The sequence below is a fragment of the Vicugna pacos genome, chromosome 6 (genome assembly GCF_048564905.1).
Source record: "Vicugna pacos chromosome 6, VicPac4, whole genome shotgun sequence".
In the NCBI taxonomy this organism is placed as follows: domain Eukaryota; kingdom Metazoa; phylum Chordata; class Mammalia; order Artiodactyla; family Camelidae; genus Vicugna; species Vicugna pacos.
This window is the reverse complement of record NC_132992.1, coordinates 15260686-15278921: the sequence shown is the minus strand read 5'-3', so window position 1 is coordinate 15278921 and position 18236 is coordinate 15260686. Positions and strand designations below refer to the sequence as shown.

Sequence of the window (18236 nt, the reverse complement as noted above, 5' to 3'; positions counted from 1 at the left end):
TTATGACAACATGGACGGACCTAGAGGGTATAATGCTAACTGAAATAAGTCTGACAGAGAAAGACAAATATTCTATTTCACTTATATGTAGAATCCAAAAAACAAAACAAATGAACAAACATAACAAAACAAACAGGATTATGGATACAGAGACCAAATGGGTGGTTGCCAGAGGGGAGAGGGGTTAGGGGATAAGTGAAATACATGAGGGAGATTAAGGGGTGCAAACTTCCAGTTATAAAATACATAAGTCATAGGGATGTAATGTTCAGCACAGGGAATATAGTATTATTGCAGTAACTTTATATGGTGACAGATGGTTACTAGACTTACCATGGTGACCAATTTGTAATGTATATAAATGTTGAAGCACTATGTAGTACGCCTGAAACTAATATAATACCGTACGTCAACTCTACTTTAACTAAAAAAAGAAAAAATTCTATTATGAAGTAAATGCACAGCTCTCACGGACTTTAAAGATAACCACAAGACTTTGAAGCCATCTGAAGCTTTTATTGGGTCTCCTCAGTCTATGACCCCAGGCTCTGGGGAGGCCCCAGTCACTTCACAGAGCTGCACTGGTGGAGGCTGAGAAACTGTGCACAGTGCACACGAAGTTACAAGAAACCTCTTCTGGATTATTCTCCCCAGTACCCCTCCTTACCTGCCATGCATTAGGAAGTCTGTGTGAGTTGGCTGAGTGACTAAACCTGTGATTTATGTATGTAGTTAATGGGGATGATGGACTGGTAAGAAAGATGCTTCCCAGAGGAACCCCAAGTCCAAGTCTGACTCTTGTTCACTTAGTTTAGCCTCAGAGAGAAAAGCTGTAATCCTGTGGCTTCTTGGAAAATGCTAATTGAATTACTTAAGTCACACTTTGGCCCTCACAGAAAATTAAATATCTTCTGAACAGCTTGGTCCTTTATTCTGAAATCCTTGTGGCTTAATAAGCACGTTTCTCCCATCTCTGGAAGTCCTTTTTCAGCGTTCCCGTGTGTGACAGTAATGAGCGCTGGAGAAATGCTCAAATGGATGGAATTACAGGCACAAAAGCCCTTTTGAGAGGCACAGAAAAAACCTCTTCCTTTTTTATTTTTATAGCGATAGGATGAGAGCAGGGCTGTTCAGTGAATGCGGGCTGGAGCCATTGAGAGCACTTAGGGAAGATTGGCGGGATCACATCTGTGCTGGAGACGAGTTGAGGAGGTTATTCTTTGACACCTCAAAATGCTTTTCAAAAGCCAGCACCTTCTTCTTTCATGCCAGTTTGAAATTGGGCCTCCATTTACACAGAAAGCTCTTCAATTAAAACTTAGATGTGAAAGTACAAGTTGCAAAGCAAGGTGGTGCCTTGAAATAGACCAGGCTGCCGGGATTGGGGGCGGGGAGCACAGGACCCAGGTCTGAACTGGGCAACTTTAGTGGGAGGAGCAGAGAGCCTGGGTCCAGAGCCCCCAGAAAATGCCCTCAGGAAGGGTTTCCAGGGCAGACCCTGGGCTTGAGGTCTGAGAACAAGATCTAGCTTTACACTGGATTCATCTTTGAAAAGGCAGGTGTTTGTGACTTGAGGCTAGTCCAGATGTGACCATGAAACCCCATTCTGGTTCCTTTTCCAGGACTCGGGTGTGGTTGTTATGGGGACAAGGATAGATGCTGTGTCATTTTGTGCAGCCTGTGACATCTCAGGTGAATAGTGGGGGCAGTTCACTTGCTAGAGGAGTTAGGGGGTTTTGCTAGTGCAGAATTTGTCAAACAACATGGTTTCCTGGATGCGTCTTACCCCTGAGCCCAGATGGCCTTGGGACCCCAGAGGCATCTTGTGGAAGAGCAGGTATCTTGAAGAAGGCAGCTTCTTTGGTAATTCTTCACTTCTAGTGGCCTCCACATACAGGCTTGTTGGAAAATCTCTAAACCATCATATTGCTGAACTGCTTGTTGGGACAGAGGTGCTTCCAATCCACAGTGCCCATTCTCCTGGCAGCCAAGTCACTCCAGCCACCTGATAGTACTGCTTATCCTACACCCAGGCAGGCATTAGTAATGGACCACAGTTACTGCCGAGCATGGCCTCAGGTCTCAGGTCATTCTTTTCTAGTGTTGCAAGAAGTTGTACTAATTGATTAGAACTGGCACTTGAAATAAAACCTATTTGCCATCCCTACTCTTTCTTAAGGTTGCGTGACCATAATCCAAAATTGACGTGCACCAAATAAATGAGATTGGACCAAAGCTGCAGCTAAATGGGGTCATGTAAGGAAAGACAGGTACCTTTCCACGTCAGGTGCCCTAGGACTGACAGAATAGCTGGCAGCAGGGGTGGTTGCAGAGGGTGTACCAGCATACAAAGGGTGGGAACGGAGACCCCAAAGGTACAGCCCGTGCCACCCTTGGTAAACAGATGGACAGGCCATTCTCAGGAGCAGCTCGTGCAGCTGATGATGTTTTCACTCGACTGGCCTCACTGAGCAGACTAGCTGGTTGTTTAGGGTTGGTGGATCCAGGCTGTGGGTGTGAGAGCGCGGATCCTCCCAGGTGGCCCCTTAAGGAGCGCCAGGCATGCCTGCCTCCCAAGGGAAAGGGAGTTCCACACCCACTTTGACCAGAGCTCCTGTCTAGCCCTGAAGCTGTGGCTGGCATGAATCCAAGCCCCGGGGAGTCCTTGCTGAGAGTAGGCGCAGAAGGAAATCAGGACTACAGACCTCAGAGGTGCTCCAGGCCTGGCGGTATCAGGTTTATGAAGTTTCATCTTTTACTAGCTCTTTCTATGGTAGCAGAACCAGACTGGATTTTTTGGCTTCTTTTTTTTTTTTTTTTTTTCCTCTTCCAGCAAAAACTTAGGAAATGTGTAGCTATTTCCCCTGTGGTCATTATTGGGCTAAGCAGGTAACTTGGGTCAGGCAACACCAGTTCTGACACCATCCCAGGGTGAGAGAGGGGCTACTAAAAGGAGATTAGAGATAATGCATCTTCTCCTGTGATTTGGAATGGCTGTGGCAGGAGGAGGCCAGGGTCAGGTTTTCTAGAGGCCTGTAGCGTTAGCCACTGGCCAGTGTCTGCCCTTGAAGTCAGGAAAAGAGATTTACACTTTTTATCATTCCCCGTAACTATGATGCTTGTACTTCCTGTCTTGCCCCTCACAGGCTGGGGGGTCTCAGCCACCCTGTGACTCAGGAATGCAGCGCACACACGCAGCCCTAGCCTTCTCTGCACTTGTGCCTTGGCCCTGCCAGCGTGGAAGGGATCACAGGGGCAGGCAGGGGGAAAGCCCTCCTGGGGAGGCGGGGGCGCGGTAGGAGGCGGGACCACGTATGAACCAGGACTCAGAGCCTCTGGGGCATGCCCCACTGTCCCATTTTATTCTACTTACAAAACACGAATTCAAAGGTAAAACGGCCAAGAACTTCCAGACGACCACCACAGAGCATTTGCACCCAAGCAGGAGCCCCTTCTAGCGTGGGCCGTGTAGAAGTGCACTGGTAGCAGGCACAGGAAACAGCCCTGCGCAGTGTTAACGTGAACGCGGCTGCCTGCGTGTGTTCCCAGAGGGTCTGTGATTCCGGAAGGGGAGAAGGCTCAGGAGCGGAAAAAACGTCCTGAAAGACAGTTTTCTAAATGGCCAGTTGGCGCACATTATTTGACATTTGACTTCATGATAATGATGCATATTGGGGGTTCCTTCCGGGTGTAAAGACCTTGGGCAGCGCCACTGGCATCCCGGGCACACTGGGACAGAGGTCCCCCATCACAGTAGCACCCTGCTCATGAGCTCGTTGGAACTGCCATTCTTTCTCTTCTGAAATTCTCTTCACAGTGAGCTTCAGGGTATGGGACCTGCTGAATTCCCTCCTCTGCCTTCTGATCACTCTTTCTTTCCTGGTGCTTCTTCTGTCACCTGCCTCCCTCCAGCTGGGGTGTGTCCTCCTCTCTACATCCCTAAATTTGGCTCAGACATTTCACTCTTACCTCAAGGCTAGTAGCTCCCAAGCTTTCTAGGGTCAGAAACCCCTTACAGGACCTGCTTACTGATGCTGAGTGATTCTTTTCCCCAAAAATTTTCCGTTTGAGTTGGGGGGTACCTGGAACCATCTGCATCCCAGTCACCTGTGGTGCTTGGTAAAAATGCAGGTTGCTGGGCCTCACTCTGAATCCAAACTGAATCAATCTTCAGATGGGGCCCAGGCATCTGCATTTTCACAAGAATTCTAGTTGATTCTATGGATTCAAATAACTAAGAACTGTAGCCATGGGGTGTCAGTGGACCTCAGGTTAATGTCAGGAAACCCTAGTCTAAACACTTCATCATAGTGACAACCTTGGCCATGACTAATGTGTCCTAAGCATACAGCTCCAGCCAGGACCTCTCTCCAATAACCTCACTGCCTGGAAATGGTTATTGGACCCAGGCATACGTGCGCCATCTGGTGGTAAACTGACCACATTGACTGCAGGCTACACTGACCCTAGAAAACGTGTGCCGTTTTCAGCAAATCTTTTTGCCCAAGGTAGGACTGTATGTATTGAAAGCATACTTTCCAACACTTATTCTTCCAAAAGGCTTTGTATTTGTCAAATAGTTTTATCGGTATCCAGGCTCCCAGTCATTTGAGAGGACTCCTCTTTTGCCTCCTATCCAGTCATGGAGTCCTGCCCATTCTTCTGCTGAAATACCTCTTGAATTTCTAGCTCTACTGTCACCAACCACTTTTATCCACAACCTTGTCCCAAACTTTAACTACAAGAGATCCTCTGGGTATTTTCTCCCTGCACCCCTTTCTCTCTGTTTCCCTCCCATCTCATTACCTAGTTCCAGTTTCCATCTACAGAGATCATCTCAAATCACACTGACTTAGTGTCAACCTCCTGCTTAACGTTCTGTACTGTCGCTCCCCCCTGCCTCGCAGACACTGTCTACACCTCTCCACTTGGCCTTCAAGTGCTGCTGCCTCATACCCTCTGCCAAGTACTTCTACCTCATCTCTACACGCTCCAGCTTGGCCCTTCTCCTCCTTTCTTTCACCCTGAATCATGCGGGCTCCCACCCTGTACCTCTGCTCCAGCTGAGAAATTTGAGATCAGGTAACAGATACCTCTCTTAGTGTATAATTACCCAAGGATCTAAGGGGTTCAGATGAATCATTTACACATAAGCTAACAAAACAGTTTTACTTCTACATCTGTGTGAGATGCCCAGCCTTGCCTCTCAGCCGTCTCAGGCCCGTTGTGTCTTCAGAGCCACAGACAGACTGTGTGGGCCCAGATTTCCCCGGTATCCCTGTAGGGGTTTGCTTCTCAGTTCCTCCCTCCTTATCTCATTGTGGTTTCAAAGTATCTATCTGCCCCAGATAGGTTGTAAACACAACAAACACAAAGACATAGATGTCTACTTGTTGGTAGATTTGGGTGCACACAGTAAGTGCTCAGTAAATGGTGGTTTTCTGAAAAGTCACAAGCTTGGATTTTTAGAAAGACCTTCCCACTCCAATGTTGGTGGTCGTTATGTGTGGTCTGGAGAAACAAAAGACCCCCAGTGGCTCATGTTACAACTTCACTGACTCGTCTGAGTGCTTAAATAGGATAATTGACACAAAGACTCTATTTGTAGAAGTAAAACTGTTTTGTTAGCTTATGTGTGAATGATTCATCTGAACCCCTTAGATCCTTGGGTAATTATACACTAAGAGAGGTATCTGTTACCTGATCTCAAATTTCTCAGGCTATTTCATGCAACAAAATAGAGATCCAGGGAACCAGATTCTGCTTATATGTCCCCTGGACAGCCTCGAGACGACAAACTGGCTGGATAAGAGCACCTGGGACTGCTCTCAGGACAGCCAGCTCTCAGCCCTGCAGACAGCACTTCCACCTGCTGCCACTTACCTGTGCCAGAGCTGCACTAGGGCCTGCCTGCAACGTCACAAACCTCATTTAAATCTGCTGATTGCTTGAAAGATGGCTGATTTGTGAATCTATACTGAAGCATTTAGAAATTATTCTTGGTCCATTGGAACTTAAGCAAAAGTGGTTTTGATTGGCAAATAGGTCTTTGCTGAATTGTTTTTAAGGATCTTTGGACAAATATACTGAGTTCTAAATAAAAGGCACAGGGCGGTTCCATAGGGCCCGTGGATGATTAGCACATTTTAAGATGGGAAGGTGCTCTTTGTTTTGGGGATTGTGATGCTGGCTTCATTTTCTTCCATCTGTGGTTTACCATTAATTTTTTTTTTCTGTTGTAGGACCACCTGGCCCACCAGGTAAGAGCCTGTGGATTTTCCTGATTCATGGGGAGGATATGGATGGCTGGCTCTGCAGGATTTCTCAGAAAGGACTGAGGGAGGAGGGGGAGGAGTCTGGAGGTGGCCTTCACTATGACCATGACCCCCTCCTTCTCTCTACCCCAGTGACCAGCTCTCCCATGCTCTCCCACTTGAGAATCTGCCACCACCATTCCCCACCTGTCACTGCTTCAGGAGAGGGTAGGGAAGGTGGAGAAGGAAAGGAAGAAGCAGAAGTCCTCGAAAAGGCATCAATGCTTGTCCAGTATCACTGGCTAAACGAAATCACATTCACTTCAGTGAATATTTTTGAAATTTTCCCGTTTTCCATATTTTGATACAGGACCTCCAGGAATTGGTGGGTTACCAGGATACAATGGATCAGATGGACTGCCTGGTCCCCAGGGCCCAAAAGGCGAAAAAGGAGCAAATGGAAAAAGAGGAAAAATGGGTATTTTGACAGTCTTCTAATTAATTGCCTTGTTTTTTGTCTCCATTTTTTTTAATTGAACTATAGTCGGTTAGAATGTGTCAATCTCTGGTGTACAGCATATTGTCCATACATATCCATGATTGCTTTTTGGATGAGCCAAAGCCAGTACAGTGGGGATAGCACAGCATCTGGGCATGCAGAGCTGGCTAACTCTGGCCTGGAAGCTGCTGTGTTCCGGGGTGGCAAAGGCCTTCTCTGTGATCCTACACTGATGAAGGTTTATCTCCAACTAGAGAAGCAATCTGCCTGGGAACTGATGTCTGCTTCTCTGCTTGCTCTGACGCAGACAGAGAGATGGAGGGGCAGGAGTGGACATCCCCGGGGAGGAGCACTGCCTGAGCTGTGATGGCTGTATGTGCTGATGCCCCAAGTTCTTTCAAGGGTGATTTCCTGCCCTGCCCTCTCACTAACTCCTCCTGCCCAGCAAATTGTTGTGTTTGAAGATCAGTTGGCTGATGTTGACCCTAGGGTTTGCTGGCTGGTGGAATAGCTAGAATGATTGGAGTAGAGAGGCAGCATCCAGGCCTCCCCGAGGCTGGCTCAGGTCATGCAGTCAAGGTCTCCTGTCCAGGGGCCACAGGACAATTACAGAGATGTGGCTGGCATGTCCAAGGGACTTTCTGTCCCCTGCCATAAGCAGTGGCATTGTCACTACTCAAGCAAAGGCTTGGAAGCGCCAAGATACCGGTTGTGTCAGAGAGCAGTGAGAGGCAGGGGCTCATGCAGGGCCTGACAGGTGGCTGGGGGCTGGGGCGGGGCGAGTTCTGAGGGGCTCTGAGCACCAGTCCTGGGGAGTCCATGGAGAAGGCCAGGCAGAGTCACCTGAAGAGAGCTGGCGTGTGGCACAGCAGAGGCTCGAGAGCAGGGGTAGAGACCCCTCGGGAGGCTTCAAGGGAGGCCCAGCTCTTAGCCACTGCAGAAGGTGGAGGCACCACCCACCATCTTGTTTACTTCGAACCTCTTATTTCTGTTGCCCAACTCATCTGGACAGGCCCCAGGCTAGAAGTAGTACTAGAACACTCTTGCAGACAACACAGTAACCCCTTCCAGCATCTCTGCTCTTATTCCCATAAACAATTTAAGTGAGAGCCAGTGGAGAGAAAGAAAATTGCCACTTGGCACTTGGCAGAAGCCTACATGCCTGTGTTCCCGGGGACAGCCTCTGTGAAGATGGTCCCACACAGCCCATGTCAGCTCAGTCCCCAGAAAGTCAGCAATTACAGCCTGAATTGTGGGGCACGATGGACCCTCACATGTCAGATAATAATCATAATTATAAATGAACACCAGCATCAAATAACGATGGCCATCAGCATGCAGACACTTGGTTTACCCCAGAAGATGCCAGAAATGTGATCCAGTCCTGAGGATTCAGTAATGAGTATGATGAGGGCCAACTATAGGGGAAGGGGACAACCATGCAGCACTGGGCGTGGGGCAAGTGAGAAAGGGATGGTTTCCAAAGAGGTTTGAGACAGACCCCTGGCTGTGAGGAGATGTACTTAGCAGGCAGCGCACAAGCCAGGGAATACAAAAAAGAAAAAGCTCATTTATTTCTGTAAGACATATTCATGTGGCAGGTACCATGCTAGATGGTAGAGATCCAGAAATGAAAGAGCTAACACAATCTCTGCCTTCGTGAGGCTGACATTCTAGTCTGGGCAGATGACAATAAACAAGATATGTAAGCAGAATATACTGACCGTTAGTTACACGGTGCTAAGTGCTAAAGAGAAAAACCAGAGTGAGGGGAGGGGCTGAGAACGTTGTGGGGCTGGGGAGCGCCTGGAGATTGGGAGGCCAGGTGAGGCTGCCTAAGAAGGCACCTTTGACCAAACACCTGGAGAAGGGGCGCGCCCAACGAGAGGGTTCCAGAGGAGTCTGTGCACCAGCGGAAGCTGAGGAGCAACAGTGAAGCCAGGACGATGGACAGAGAGGCTGAGACGTGACTGTGGCCAAGCTGAGACCAGAGCAGCAACAAGGCCAAACCAGGTTGGCCCTGGGCATTTTAAGAACTGAGGTTGGCCCTGGCAGCTGTGCTGAGGGAAGCCGCAGGAGGGAAGGGAGGAGGCCTGGAGCGGGAGACAGCCGCGGAGGAATGAGAAGGTGCCGGATTCTGTTTATGGATAAAGGCTGGCCAAATCCTTCACTTCCTGGAGATCCCACAGGAGCTGCGGCAGAGACCCAGACCCTCCTGTAGCCATCTCCCAGTGAAGGGGCCTCCTGGGATCAGCAACATTAGAACAAGAAGCCTCCACTAAGGCTGAGAATAGAACTTGAGTCACCAAGGGTCCCAGCCAGGCCCCAGTGGGGAAGGGGAAGACCAGCTACCATCCTAGACGTTTAAAGGCAAAGGGTATTTGAAAAGCCTGGCTCTCTGGATAGGTTGTTGGAAGCCCTGCTCAGCCGTGGGCCAGCTCAGATTCTAGCCTGGACCATGAGACTCCAGAGCAAGGGCTGTGCTGTCTCTGTCACCCTGCCAAAGCCCCAGGGCTGTGCTTTCCCTCCCCTGCCTCCTTCCTGAGCCCAGGATGGGTTCCCATCCCACCCAGCAATCAGTGTAATTGCCGGGAATGGGAGGATGGACCAGAGCTGGCAGGGCCACAGAGGGGAAATGGCTTTATCCTGGGTGCAGTGAGAAGCCACAGAGGGGTTTCTGCGGCTGCTTTGTGGAGGACACCCTGGAGCCGGCACACGAGTGGAGACAGGAGACGGTTCAGAAGCTACCAAATGTGCAGGCGAAAGGGATGGCAGGCGGGGTTGTGGAAAGGCCGATGGAGCTGAGTGCTATTTTGGGGTGAATCAGCAGTCCCTGCTGGGAGGCAGATATAAGGAGGAGGGGGAGGGAAGCACCAAGACTGACTCCAAGGTCTTTGTCCTGCCTGACTGCTTGTCCCTGAAGTGGGGAGCCCCAGACAGACTTCGTTCCAGGGAGACAGTCACGTCTCAGCATGGGATGGGCTGAGCTTGAGATGCCTTTAGATGTCCAGGAGGAGATGTCAGGGGGCTTTGGAGATGCAGGTCTGTAGTGGGAGGAGACCCCAGGGCTGGAGGTGTACACAGGGAGTCACCTGAGGCAATGGGCTTTTGGGCCAGGGCGTGGTCCACTGGGGAGCGAGCCACCAGGAGAGGAGAGCCTGGGCTGAGCCCTGAGAATTGACAGCATCTGGTGACCAAGTAGAAGGGGATGAGCCAGCAAAGGAGGCCAAGGACAGACTGAGCAGCCGAAGGAACACCAGGAGAGGGTGGGAACATTCGGCAGCATTTACTGGGCAGGTTCCAAAGTGCTAGCGGGGAAACAAAATAGATGCAGCCCCTGTCCTGGAACTTCCCGTCTTTGATGGGGAGGCTGACATAAATAGTCAGCAGTCACACACCTGTCATCACAAATTGAGACGCAGGTTCAAAGGAGAGAACAGGGTGTTTGAGGTGTTGTGCAGAGAGGGAGGGTCGGCAGGTGACGTCTGGGGTCAGACCTGAAGGATGAGGGTTAGGCAGAGGGTGGCCCGGGTGGAGAGCGCACGCCTATAAAGGCCAGGCCAGTGCAGTGAGGGCCGGAGCGCGACGAGGCGAGGCGGGAGGCCGGGGCCAGGCCCTTCCAGAACCTTCAGGTTAGTGGTTTGGGCCTCCCTGTCAGCCACAGGGTCTCGCACAGGATGTGACTGCTGGGCCAGGGTGGTGGCCATGGAGAAGGATGGGCCGATGTTTCAGCTGAGAGTTCCGGGATCATTAGCGGTTTGCCAGGCAGGGGTGGGAGAGGGGAGGAGTGGGAGCGCATTCCAGAAAGAGGGAACAACCAGTGCTGTTTCCAAAAAGGGAGAGAAGGGACAGGACTCGGTTAGGCCGGACTGTGCCCTCTAGCAGTGAGCCTCTGAACAAAATAGTAAAAGCTGACATTTACTGTTGGGCATCTACCAAGTCCTCTCTGCACTTACCCTCACTTAGTCTTCACAGCAACCTTAAGGAGATGGATATTTTTGTTAGCGTATTTTTTCCAGATGAAGAAGCCTTATCTTCCTGCTTCCCAGATAGGACAGGCCCACCCTGGCCCCGGGGCCTTTGCACTGCTGTACTTCTTCCCTTCCTGTGACTGGTTCTTCCCATGGTGCTGATCGTAGCTAATATATCACCTCTTCTTCCAGATCATCCCTGACCTCTGTGACCCGGCCTCATTGACTCTGTCACATTCCCCGTTCCCTTCCAAAACATATATCCTTCCCTGAAATTTTCTCCGTGGGTTGTTTCTTGATGTGTTGATGGTCTGACTCCCTAGGGAGAACGTGAGGTCAAGTGAGAACCCGGCCATGTCTGTCTTGCTTAGTCCCGACCTCCCGAGCCTGGAACACCCAGCAAAGGAGGGCAATCAAGACACTGTAAACTAACAGAAACAACTTGTCCAACATCCAAAGGTAGTAAGTGGAAGAGGCGGGACTTGAGTCAGGTCTGACTCCTGGACTCCTGCTCTTAAACATGACTACACTAAACTCCCCGACTTGAGGGGTCTGGGCCTGAGCTGTGAGAGCCATGTTCCTGGAGGTGCCACACAGCAGGAGAGGGCAGGAAACCTGGGCCTGGAGAGCTGATGCTGTTACTTGTCGAAGGATGCTGCTGAGCCCGACGCTGAGTCTCTCCGGAGGGGGGGAGGGCGACAGCCCTTCAGAAGGCCCACACGACACGTGTGAAAACTCACAGTTCAATGAGTGATGACCTGCCAGGCAGACAGAACCGTCCCTGCTCTCGAGGCAGAGGGGAGATGTGAAAGGACTTCTGGGAGTACCTGCCTCAAGCCCAGACTGGCTCTGAGGCCCTGGGCAGGTCACTCCATCACTGGACTTGGTCTCCTCATCTGCCCGCTGAGGAGTTGTGGTTCCAGCCCCTCTAACATAGTTTCCAGTTTTTAACGAGCCTGCTGTAGGGTTTGTCTGTGAGGGAGAGACTAGGTCTTGTATATCCAGTTGTTTGGCACAGCTCCCAGCCAGCCCCAGCTGAGACTCAGTAAATAATGGGTGAATGAAGAATGAATGAATGAATGACAAAAATAGAACATAGTTTCCATCTATAGGGGTTTATAGTCCAGTTGAAAGAGAAGATGTGGTTTATACACAGCATGAGTCAGTAACTGGTTGTTCCAATATGAAGATGCTTTATCCTACATGGCAGGGGATGCTGCCAGAAGAAAAATCTGGACTTTCCTGTGCAGATAGTGAACAAATAGGACCCTGTGTAGAGAATGGGTTGTACAATAGAGCCAGGTGTAGAGGACAAGGGAGAGACGTGGATTCAGCCTCTTGGAAGTAAGCAGAGAGAAGGGGAGGACAGAAAGGCCACGCCCAGAGGAACTGCCAGTGAGGCTGGTCCTGGGTACCCCAGGGGACCCAGGCAAGGCTGGGGTGGGGCCAGGGCCTTCAGCTCTCAGTCTGCAGGAGCCACCACTGGCTCTTGAGAAGAGTAACCTGATGAAATCAGAGTGTAGTGCTCTAGACCAACAGGAGACTGAAATATCAAGACAGCCTTCAGTTTCTGACCTTAGAAATGCTAAGAGCAAGCGTGGAGCAGCACAGAGCAAGAGCCTGAAAGCTTGGTTTTGTTCCTGGCTCTTCCACTTACTAGCTGTTACTTAATCACTCTGTGCCACAGTTACCTTATCTGTAAAATGGGAGCAATAATAGTATTGACCGCATAGTGTCCTTAGGAAGATTAATTAGTATAAAGATAAAGCACTTAGAATAGAGCAAGTGCTATATTAGTGTTAGATATTACTGTTTTGTTGTTCTAAGAATGGGGAAGGAAATCTGAGTGGAAATGCCTACATTTATTGGAAAACACCGACTTAGATTTGGATAGAAAAACTGGACCTAAAGTAGACTTGAAATGTCAATTGTGCAACTAGCGGCTCACGAAGTTTGACATTCTGCACCCCAAAATGGAGCAGTTTCTTTCTCTCCATCTGCCTCTCGCTTTCTCACTGCAGAGTTAATGCTTCAGTGTCTTCTCTAAAAATCGAGTCCCCATAAAAACAGAAATAAATACCCTCCTCCTGATTCATCCCAGACCTGGGTTTTGTGCAACACCCTCTGGCTCCCTTTCCTCCACCTCACTCAGTGACAGATGGCCCTGCCAAAAATACGATGTCCTCCCTCACCTCCTGCAGTGAAGATGACGGCGTTGACCCCAGCTAATCACACAACCCCAAACTCGAAAGCTGGGAAAATGGCCTGTTTGGAGTGGGCGCCACTGGAGAAGGGAAACAGAAGAGAGCCACATCAAGTGCACGAGCCTGGTGAGCAGAATCTGGCCTTTCTTCTCGGGCAGAATGTGCTGACCCCAGGCCGGCCGGGAGTCATGGGACGAACCATGCCAGGGTCCCGGGCACACCGTGCACGGCCGAGTCAGGACGACATGGAAGGTGCCACACTCGGGTCCTCTGATGCTGCTTTTGATGAGGTGGGGGTGTACTTCTGATGCACAGCAGCCAGTGCCTGGCCAACCAAGATGAGGAAAAACTTTGTCGAAGACAGCAAAGACTGCAGGGAGACTAAACGTCCCCCACCCTTTCTTAATGAAAGCTGGAAAATGATCGTGCACACACAGCTGAGAGTTAAAATACATCCGTCAGCAAAAGTCCTCAGTGTCTTGAGCTCTGCATCCTGACCCTTTGCGGGCTGCAGTATAGCGGCTGCATTACAGAATGAACGTTTTCCAATTTCACACCTGGCCTTTTTGAAGGGAGAAAAAAAGGCATAAGAGAAAGGGATAAAAAGAAAGAAGGGGAATCAAATGATGATGCGGAAGGGCTCTTTGTAACTAGAGTAAATGCCTGAAAAAGAAAACCCTGAAGTAACGAGCAGGTACCGTTTCCCTGAGCATTGCTGAATGTGGGTCACGCGACACCTTTAGAAGGGCTCAGTTATACTTGGTGCCTTGTGCAGGCTGGACTCCATGGCAACGTCCTCGTCTTTTGTGTCCTTCAGATAATGCACCAGATTGCCTATTTAAAACACTGACAAAAGAATGTCCTCTCATGCAGAGGTCCCTGATAAAGGGCTCTCCTTCAGTGAGTGAACCACTTTCCAGCAAGGTGTCCTGATGACTGTGGGCGGGGAGGACCCACGGCGACAGGACTGCCCCACCTGAGAGGCACTCCTTTGCCCCTGTGTGACTGGATTCACGGCAGAGCCAGCGCCCACCGTGGAGGGGCTTCCACTGTTCTTCCTCACATCCTTGTCCACGTGTCCCCAGCTACTCCATCAGCGCAAGATGCCCAAGGTCACCCCTGGAAGAGGCAGGGAACCCAGGGCCTCTGACCTCCATCAGCAGTTGAACTGCATGGTTTTTGCTGAGATTTTTTATTTTTTTAACAGTTGGCTAAAACCTAGCAAACGTTTCTTTGTTCCCTACATTTTCTAACAGTGATCAGCACTTTAAGATTCTTTCCTACACTGCTGTCTTCCCTGGGATAGTCTGTGTAGGGTCCCTTGAATATGGAAGAGCAGAATCCATTCTGAATATGTGTCACTCCCTTGGCGTAGAGGACAGGTGCTAAGCGCTCCAGGTGTATGTTTTAGGGAGTAATTGCCTCTGATGGCCGTGCAGAGTGTTCTGGCAGCCTCTGTGGTGTGCTGTGATATAATAAACTTCCCGTTGCTGAAAGAGCTTGAGGAGAGCCAATCGGGTGGTGGAGAGAGGCTTTCAGAGCTGGATGGGAGGTTAATCTAAACGACCTCTAAGGTGCCTTCCAACCAAGACGTCTATGATTCTCTTGGGACGGTTACATTGGAACCCTGTGGGGCTGGTAGGAAGTTTGGGCTGGGGTTCAAATTTTGTTTTAAAGCTGAAGGGAGGACAGTTGCGGTGGCAGAGGATGACAGTTTGAAAATGGGGATGGGCCACGCTGCTGGGGCATGGGAGAGGGGTGAATGGGCAGTCTCTCAGCTGTACCTTAGCTAGAACCTGAAAGAAGGGGCATGGGACTGGCAGGATAATTAGAAAAAGCAATTGACCCTGAGCCCTCTTGGTTTATGGAGGTTGAGAGGAAGTAAAGTTTTGCCCTAAAACATGCCTCTGGCTCTTCCTTGTTGCCTGAAATCTCTACCACTTTGAACAATCTCTCTATGGAGCAGTATCTCCAGGAGGCTCTTGTCAAAATGAGCAAATGGCCCCCACAATAGGGTATCTTGTTAACTGACCCATATCTGGCAAGACCTTTGCACAATATTAGGCAATCACTTTCCGCCTTAGGGCCACCATGTCCCTAGGTGCTCACGAGTTCTAGTAGCTTTTTTATAGATTTTCTGCATAAACTACCCATGTCATCTGCAAATGAAGACGATTTCAATTCATTCTTTCCTGTCTGTTTGCCTTTGTTTCTTTTTCCTTCGCTTCATTGCAGTGGCTAGGACCTTCAGTACAGTGTAAAGTCAAAGAAAAGTGACGAGAGTATGTGCCCTTGTCTTATTCCTGATCTTAGGGGGAAAGCGTTTAGCCTTCTGTCATTAAGAATGACATTAGCTGTAGGTATTTTCGTAGAAGCCCCTTTTCAGATGGAGGCAGTTTCTGTCTGTTCCTAGGTTGATGAGAATTTTTCTTAAGAATAAGTGTTGAAATTTATCAAATGTCTCTTCTGCATCCATCAAGATGATCATGTGAGTTTTTTTTCTTTCTTAAACTGTTCATAGGCTGCATTACATTGACTAGCTGATTCAAATTTGGGGCTATTCTGGCAGGCAGCTAAACTAGCTACTGCTCAGCTTAATCCTTCCGAAGCTTACTTCTAAGCTTTGTTGCGATGGCTCCACAGCAGCCTGGACTCTTGGGCTAATACAGCCTCACTCCTGAGACAGGACTTTCCAAGGACTCTCTCCCACGCCTCACCACATTCTGAGAGCACTCTGCCTTGACCGGTGGGAATGAGACCCCGGCCCTGTGCAAGCTCTGAGAGCTGAGCAACAAACGGCTCTCTGTTCATCCTTTTCCCTGCCGTGTAGCGCTTCTCCCTGCAGAGACGACTGCTCAGCCAAAGACTCAAGGAAGCCTCTCTGAAGTCCGCCAGCGCTCCCTCTACACAACGACCTCCTCTCCCGTATCCTGTCTCACGAATTCCAGCCACCTCTGCCTCCCCGAACTCTAGTTTTTGTCTCCTCACCTCAGCGAAATTGCTGGGCTTTGTTGGTGTTCCCGCGCCCTGTGCTGCTGTCTGGAAACCGCCTGCCAGCAGTGAGCCCCGGCAGTCACGTTGTGCACGTAGCTTGCTTCCTTTCTCCCAGGGATCAGAACGCTGTTCTGCCCTCAGCCCAAGCTGAGATGAGTCACTGCGTAGACCTGGCCTATTCCTCGCTGTGTCTGGTGGCAGGACTGCAGCTCCCATAGGGGTGCCTCCTCTGAGCAGAGACACATTTCATTCATTACGTTTGGTTCACACTAGCACCATCCCTCGTAATGTAATGCTCGTCCTAAAGCAACTGCTCCTGTTTTGCTATTTTGATTAAAAGCATTTTGCCTTGAAATGTCACAGAAAAGGGCGTGGAAGATGGAATTAAGATGTGTGCTGCTCACTTAGCAGCATTGGTTGTAGCCCCTCTAGGCCTCAGTTCCAACTTCTGTAAAATGAGAATAAGGATAACTGACCAGCCTACCGCTCCAATATGTTGTGAGGAACATGACCAAATGACACAGGTGACCACACCCAGCCTCACAGTGCGGGACGGCCCCGCTCCCTGCAGGGTGGGGGCGGGGCGCAGACTCTGGTAAGGCCTTACCTTGTCTCTGCTCTTGCTGTGATTGGCCCTCTCATGGTTGACTCCTCTTTCAACCTGTTGGCCCAGCCAGATGTCTCTAAACAAATTCAACAGAACCACCTGGAATGACTATTCTTTCATGAATTTATACCACACTGCTGGCCTAAAACGGTTATGAAGTGTGATGGATTTGGTTTCTGAATTTGCTCCACCTTTACGAAGTACAAGATGAGAAAGTAGAGTTCCAGAATTTCCTGCACAACAAGCTAATAAATCTTTTTTCCCTCAGGGCCACCTGGAGCCACAGGAACTCCAGGGGAAAAGGGAGACCCTGGTGAGCTGGGCTTGCCTGGAAACGAGGGACCAGCAGGGCAGAAGGGGGACAAAGGGGACAAAGGGGACGTATCCAACGATGTGCTCCCCACAGGTAAGGGGCTGCTGCTCGGGCTCTGTCCCAGGGTGAATTCGCCCAGGAATGGCTCCGGTTTTTAGTACAAAGGCTCCTCCATGTCTTCTCTGCTTGTCTGCCTTCTGTGCCCATCAGTTTCGCCACATGTTTTAGAGTTCTGTGCTTGCAACAAGGAGAAAACTGTGCATGTAACCCCGATGTTGGCGAGACCAAATCTGATATCTAAGCAAAAGTAGCTTAGATAGTTCTAAGGTCTAAGTGTCATGGTTGGATGGAATTAGGATGAAGGAAGCTTCCTTTTTCCAAAGAGCTATTAAATCCAGCACAATATAGAAGAGGACAAGTAAGCAAGCAATTTCAGATCCCTCCGAGGACAGCAGGCAGAAAGCACAGGCATTTTCTTCAGTCGAGGTAGGGTCACCCTCAGGCCCTTATCCTAAAACTTTTTGACATGGAATTGAGGCAGATATGGTTGCTGATCTTCTTTTTCTGGTTTCCAGCCCAGGTTAAAAGCAGATAGTTGGTGTCTATGGGGGAGGAGGTGGGGGCTCAGCGTACCTCAGAAAGACAATACATGGTGGAGAGAGTAGATGCTGGCTGATAGCTGTGGAGGAGGAAGAGGCAGAAGAATTTTAAAAGCATAGTGCCTTGGAGACCATTTATATCATAAAAATGTTACTATCCTATTAATTTATTCAATAAGCAGTTTTTGAATATCAGAGGACACCATTTGTGAATTAGGGGCTTTGCCAGTAGCTGGAAATAGGAATATAGAAATGAGTTAGACATGACATCTGTCCTCAAAAAGCTAGGATGATGGATGCTCAGAATAATGACCCTGAATCAGTTGCCCCTCCAGCCATCCAAAATTGAGCACCTCCTATTTGCCAGGCACTGTGCTAAGACCAAAGCAGCAAGGAGAGATCAAATTAGGTTTAGCATCCTTTGTTCCACAAGCAGGAACACTGCTGTGTAAAATACATACAATTTAAGAAGTGTTTTGACAAGATCACATTTATGTGACTATGCTCTGAAAATATAAGATCATATTATACTTAGTTATGGGAGAATTCTACATATCCAGAACACCCTCACGTGTTTGGTGGTCCCCCAGACCACCAAACACGCGAGGGTGACCACAAACCATTCAGGAAAGCAACATCTCGGAGTGAACACCAATTCCAGAGGCCAGGCCAGAGCTGAGTGTGTCCCCTGGCTGGAGAGCAGAGAAGGAATAGGAGGGCTGGATTGTGTCTGCCCTGCCTAGAGATCTCTGCCCCTTCTGGCGTGGGCTTCGACCCACCCCTAGCCTCTGTGAG

The 18236-nt window shown here is 49.6% G+C and overlaps 1 protein-coding gene across 14 annotated transcripts in view; it reads left to right on the top strand.

Moving 5' to 3' along the window:
- GLDN (gliomedin) overlaps positions 1-18236 on the top strand; it is a 293878-nt gene that overhangs the window by 265875 nt on the left and 9767 nt on the right. For all 14 annotated transcript variants that reach the window (XM_072962427.1, XM_072962426.1, XM_072962439.1 and 11 more), the window contains 3 exons: positions 6243-6260; positions 6625-6732; positions 16798-16935. In XM_072962427.1, coding sequence (XP_072818528.1) covers positions 6243-6260; positions 6625-6732; positions 16798-16935 — 264 coding nt within the window. The remainder of the gene's footprint in view (positions 1-6242; positions 6261-6624; positions 6733-16797; positions 16936-18236) is intronic.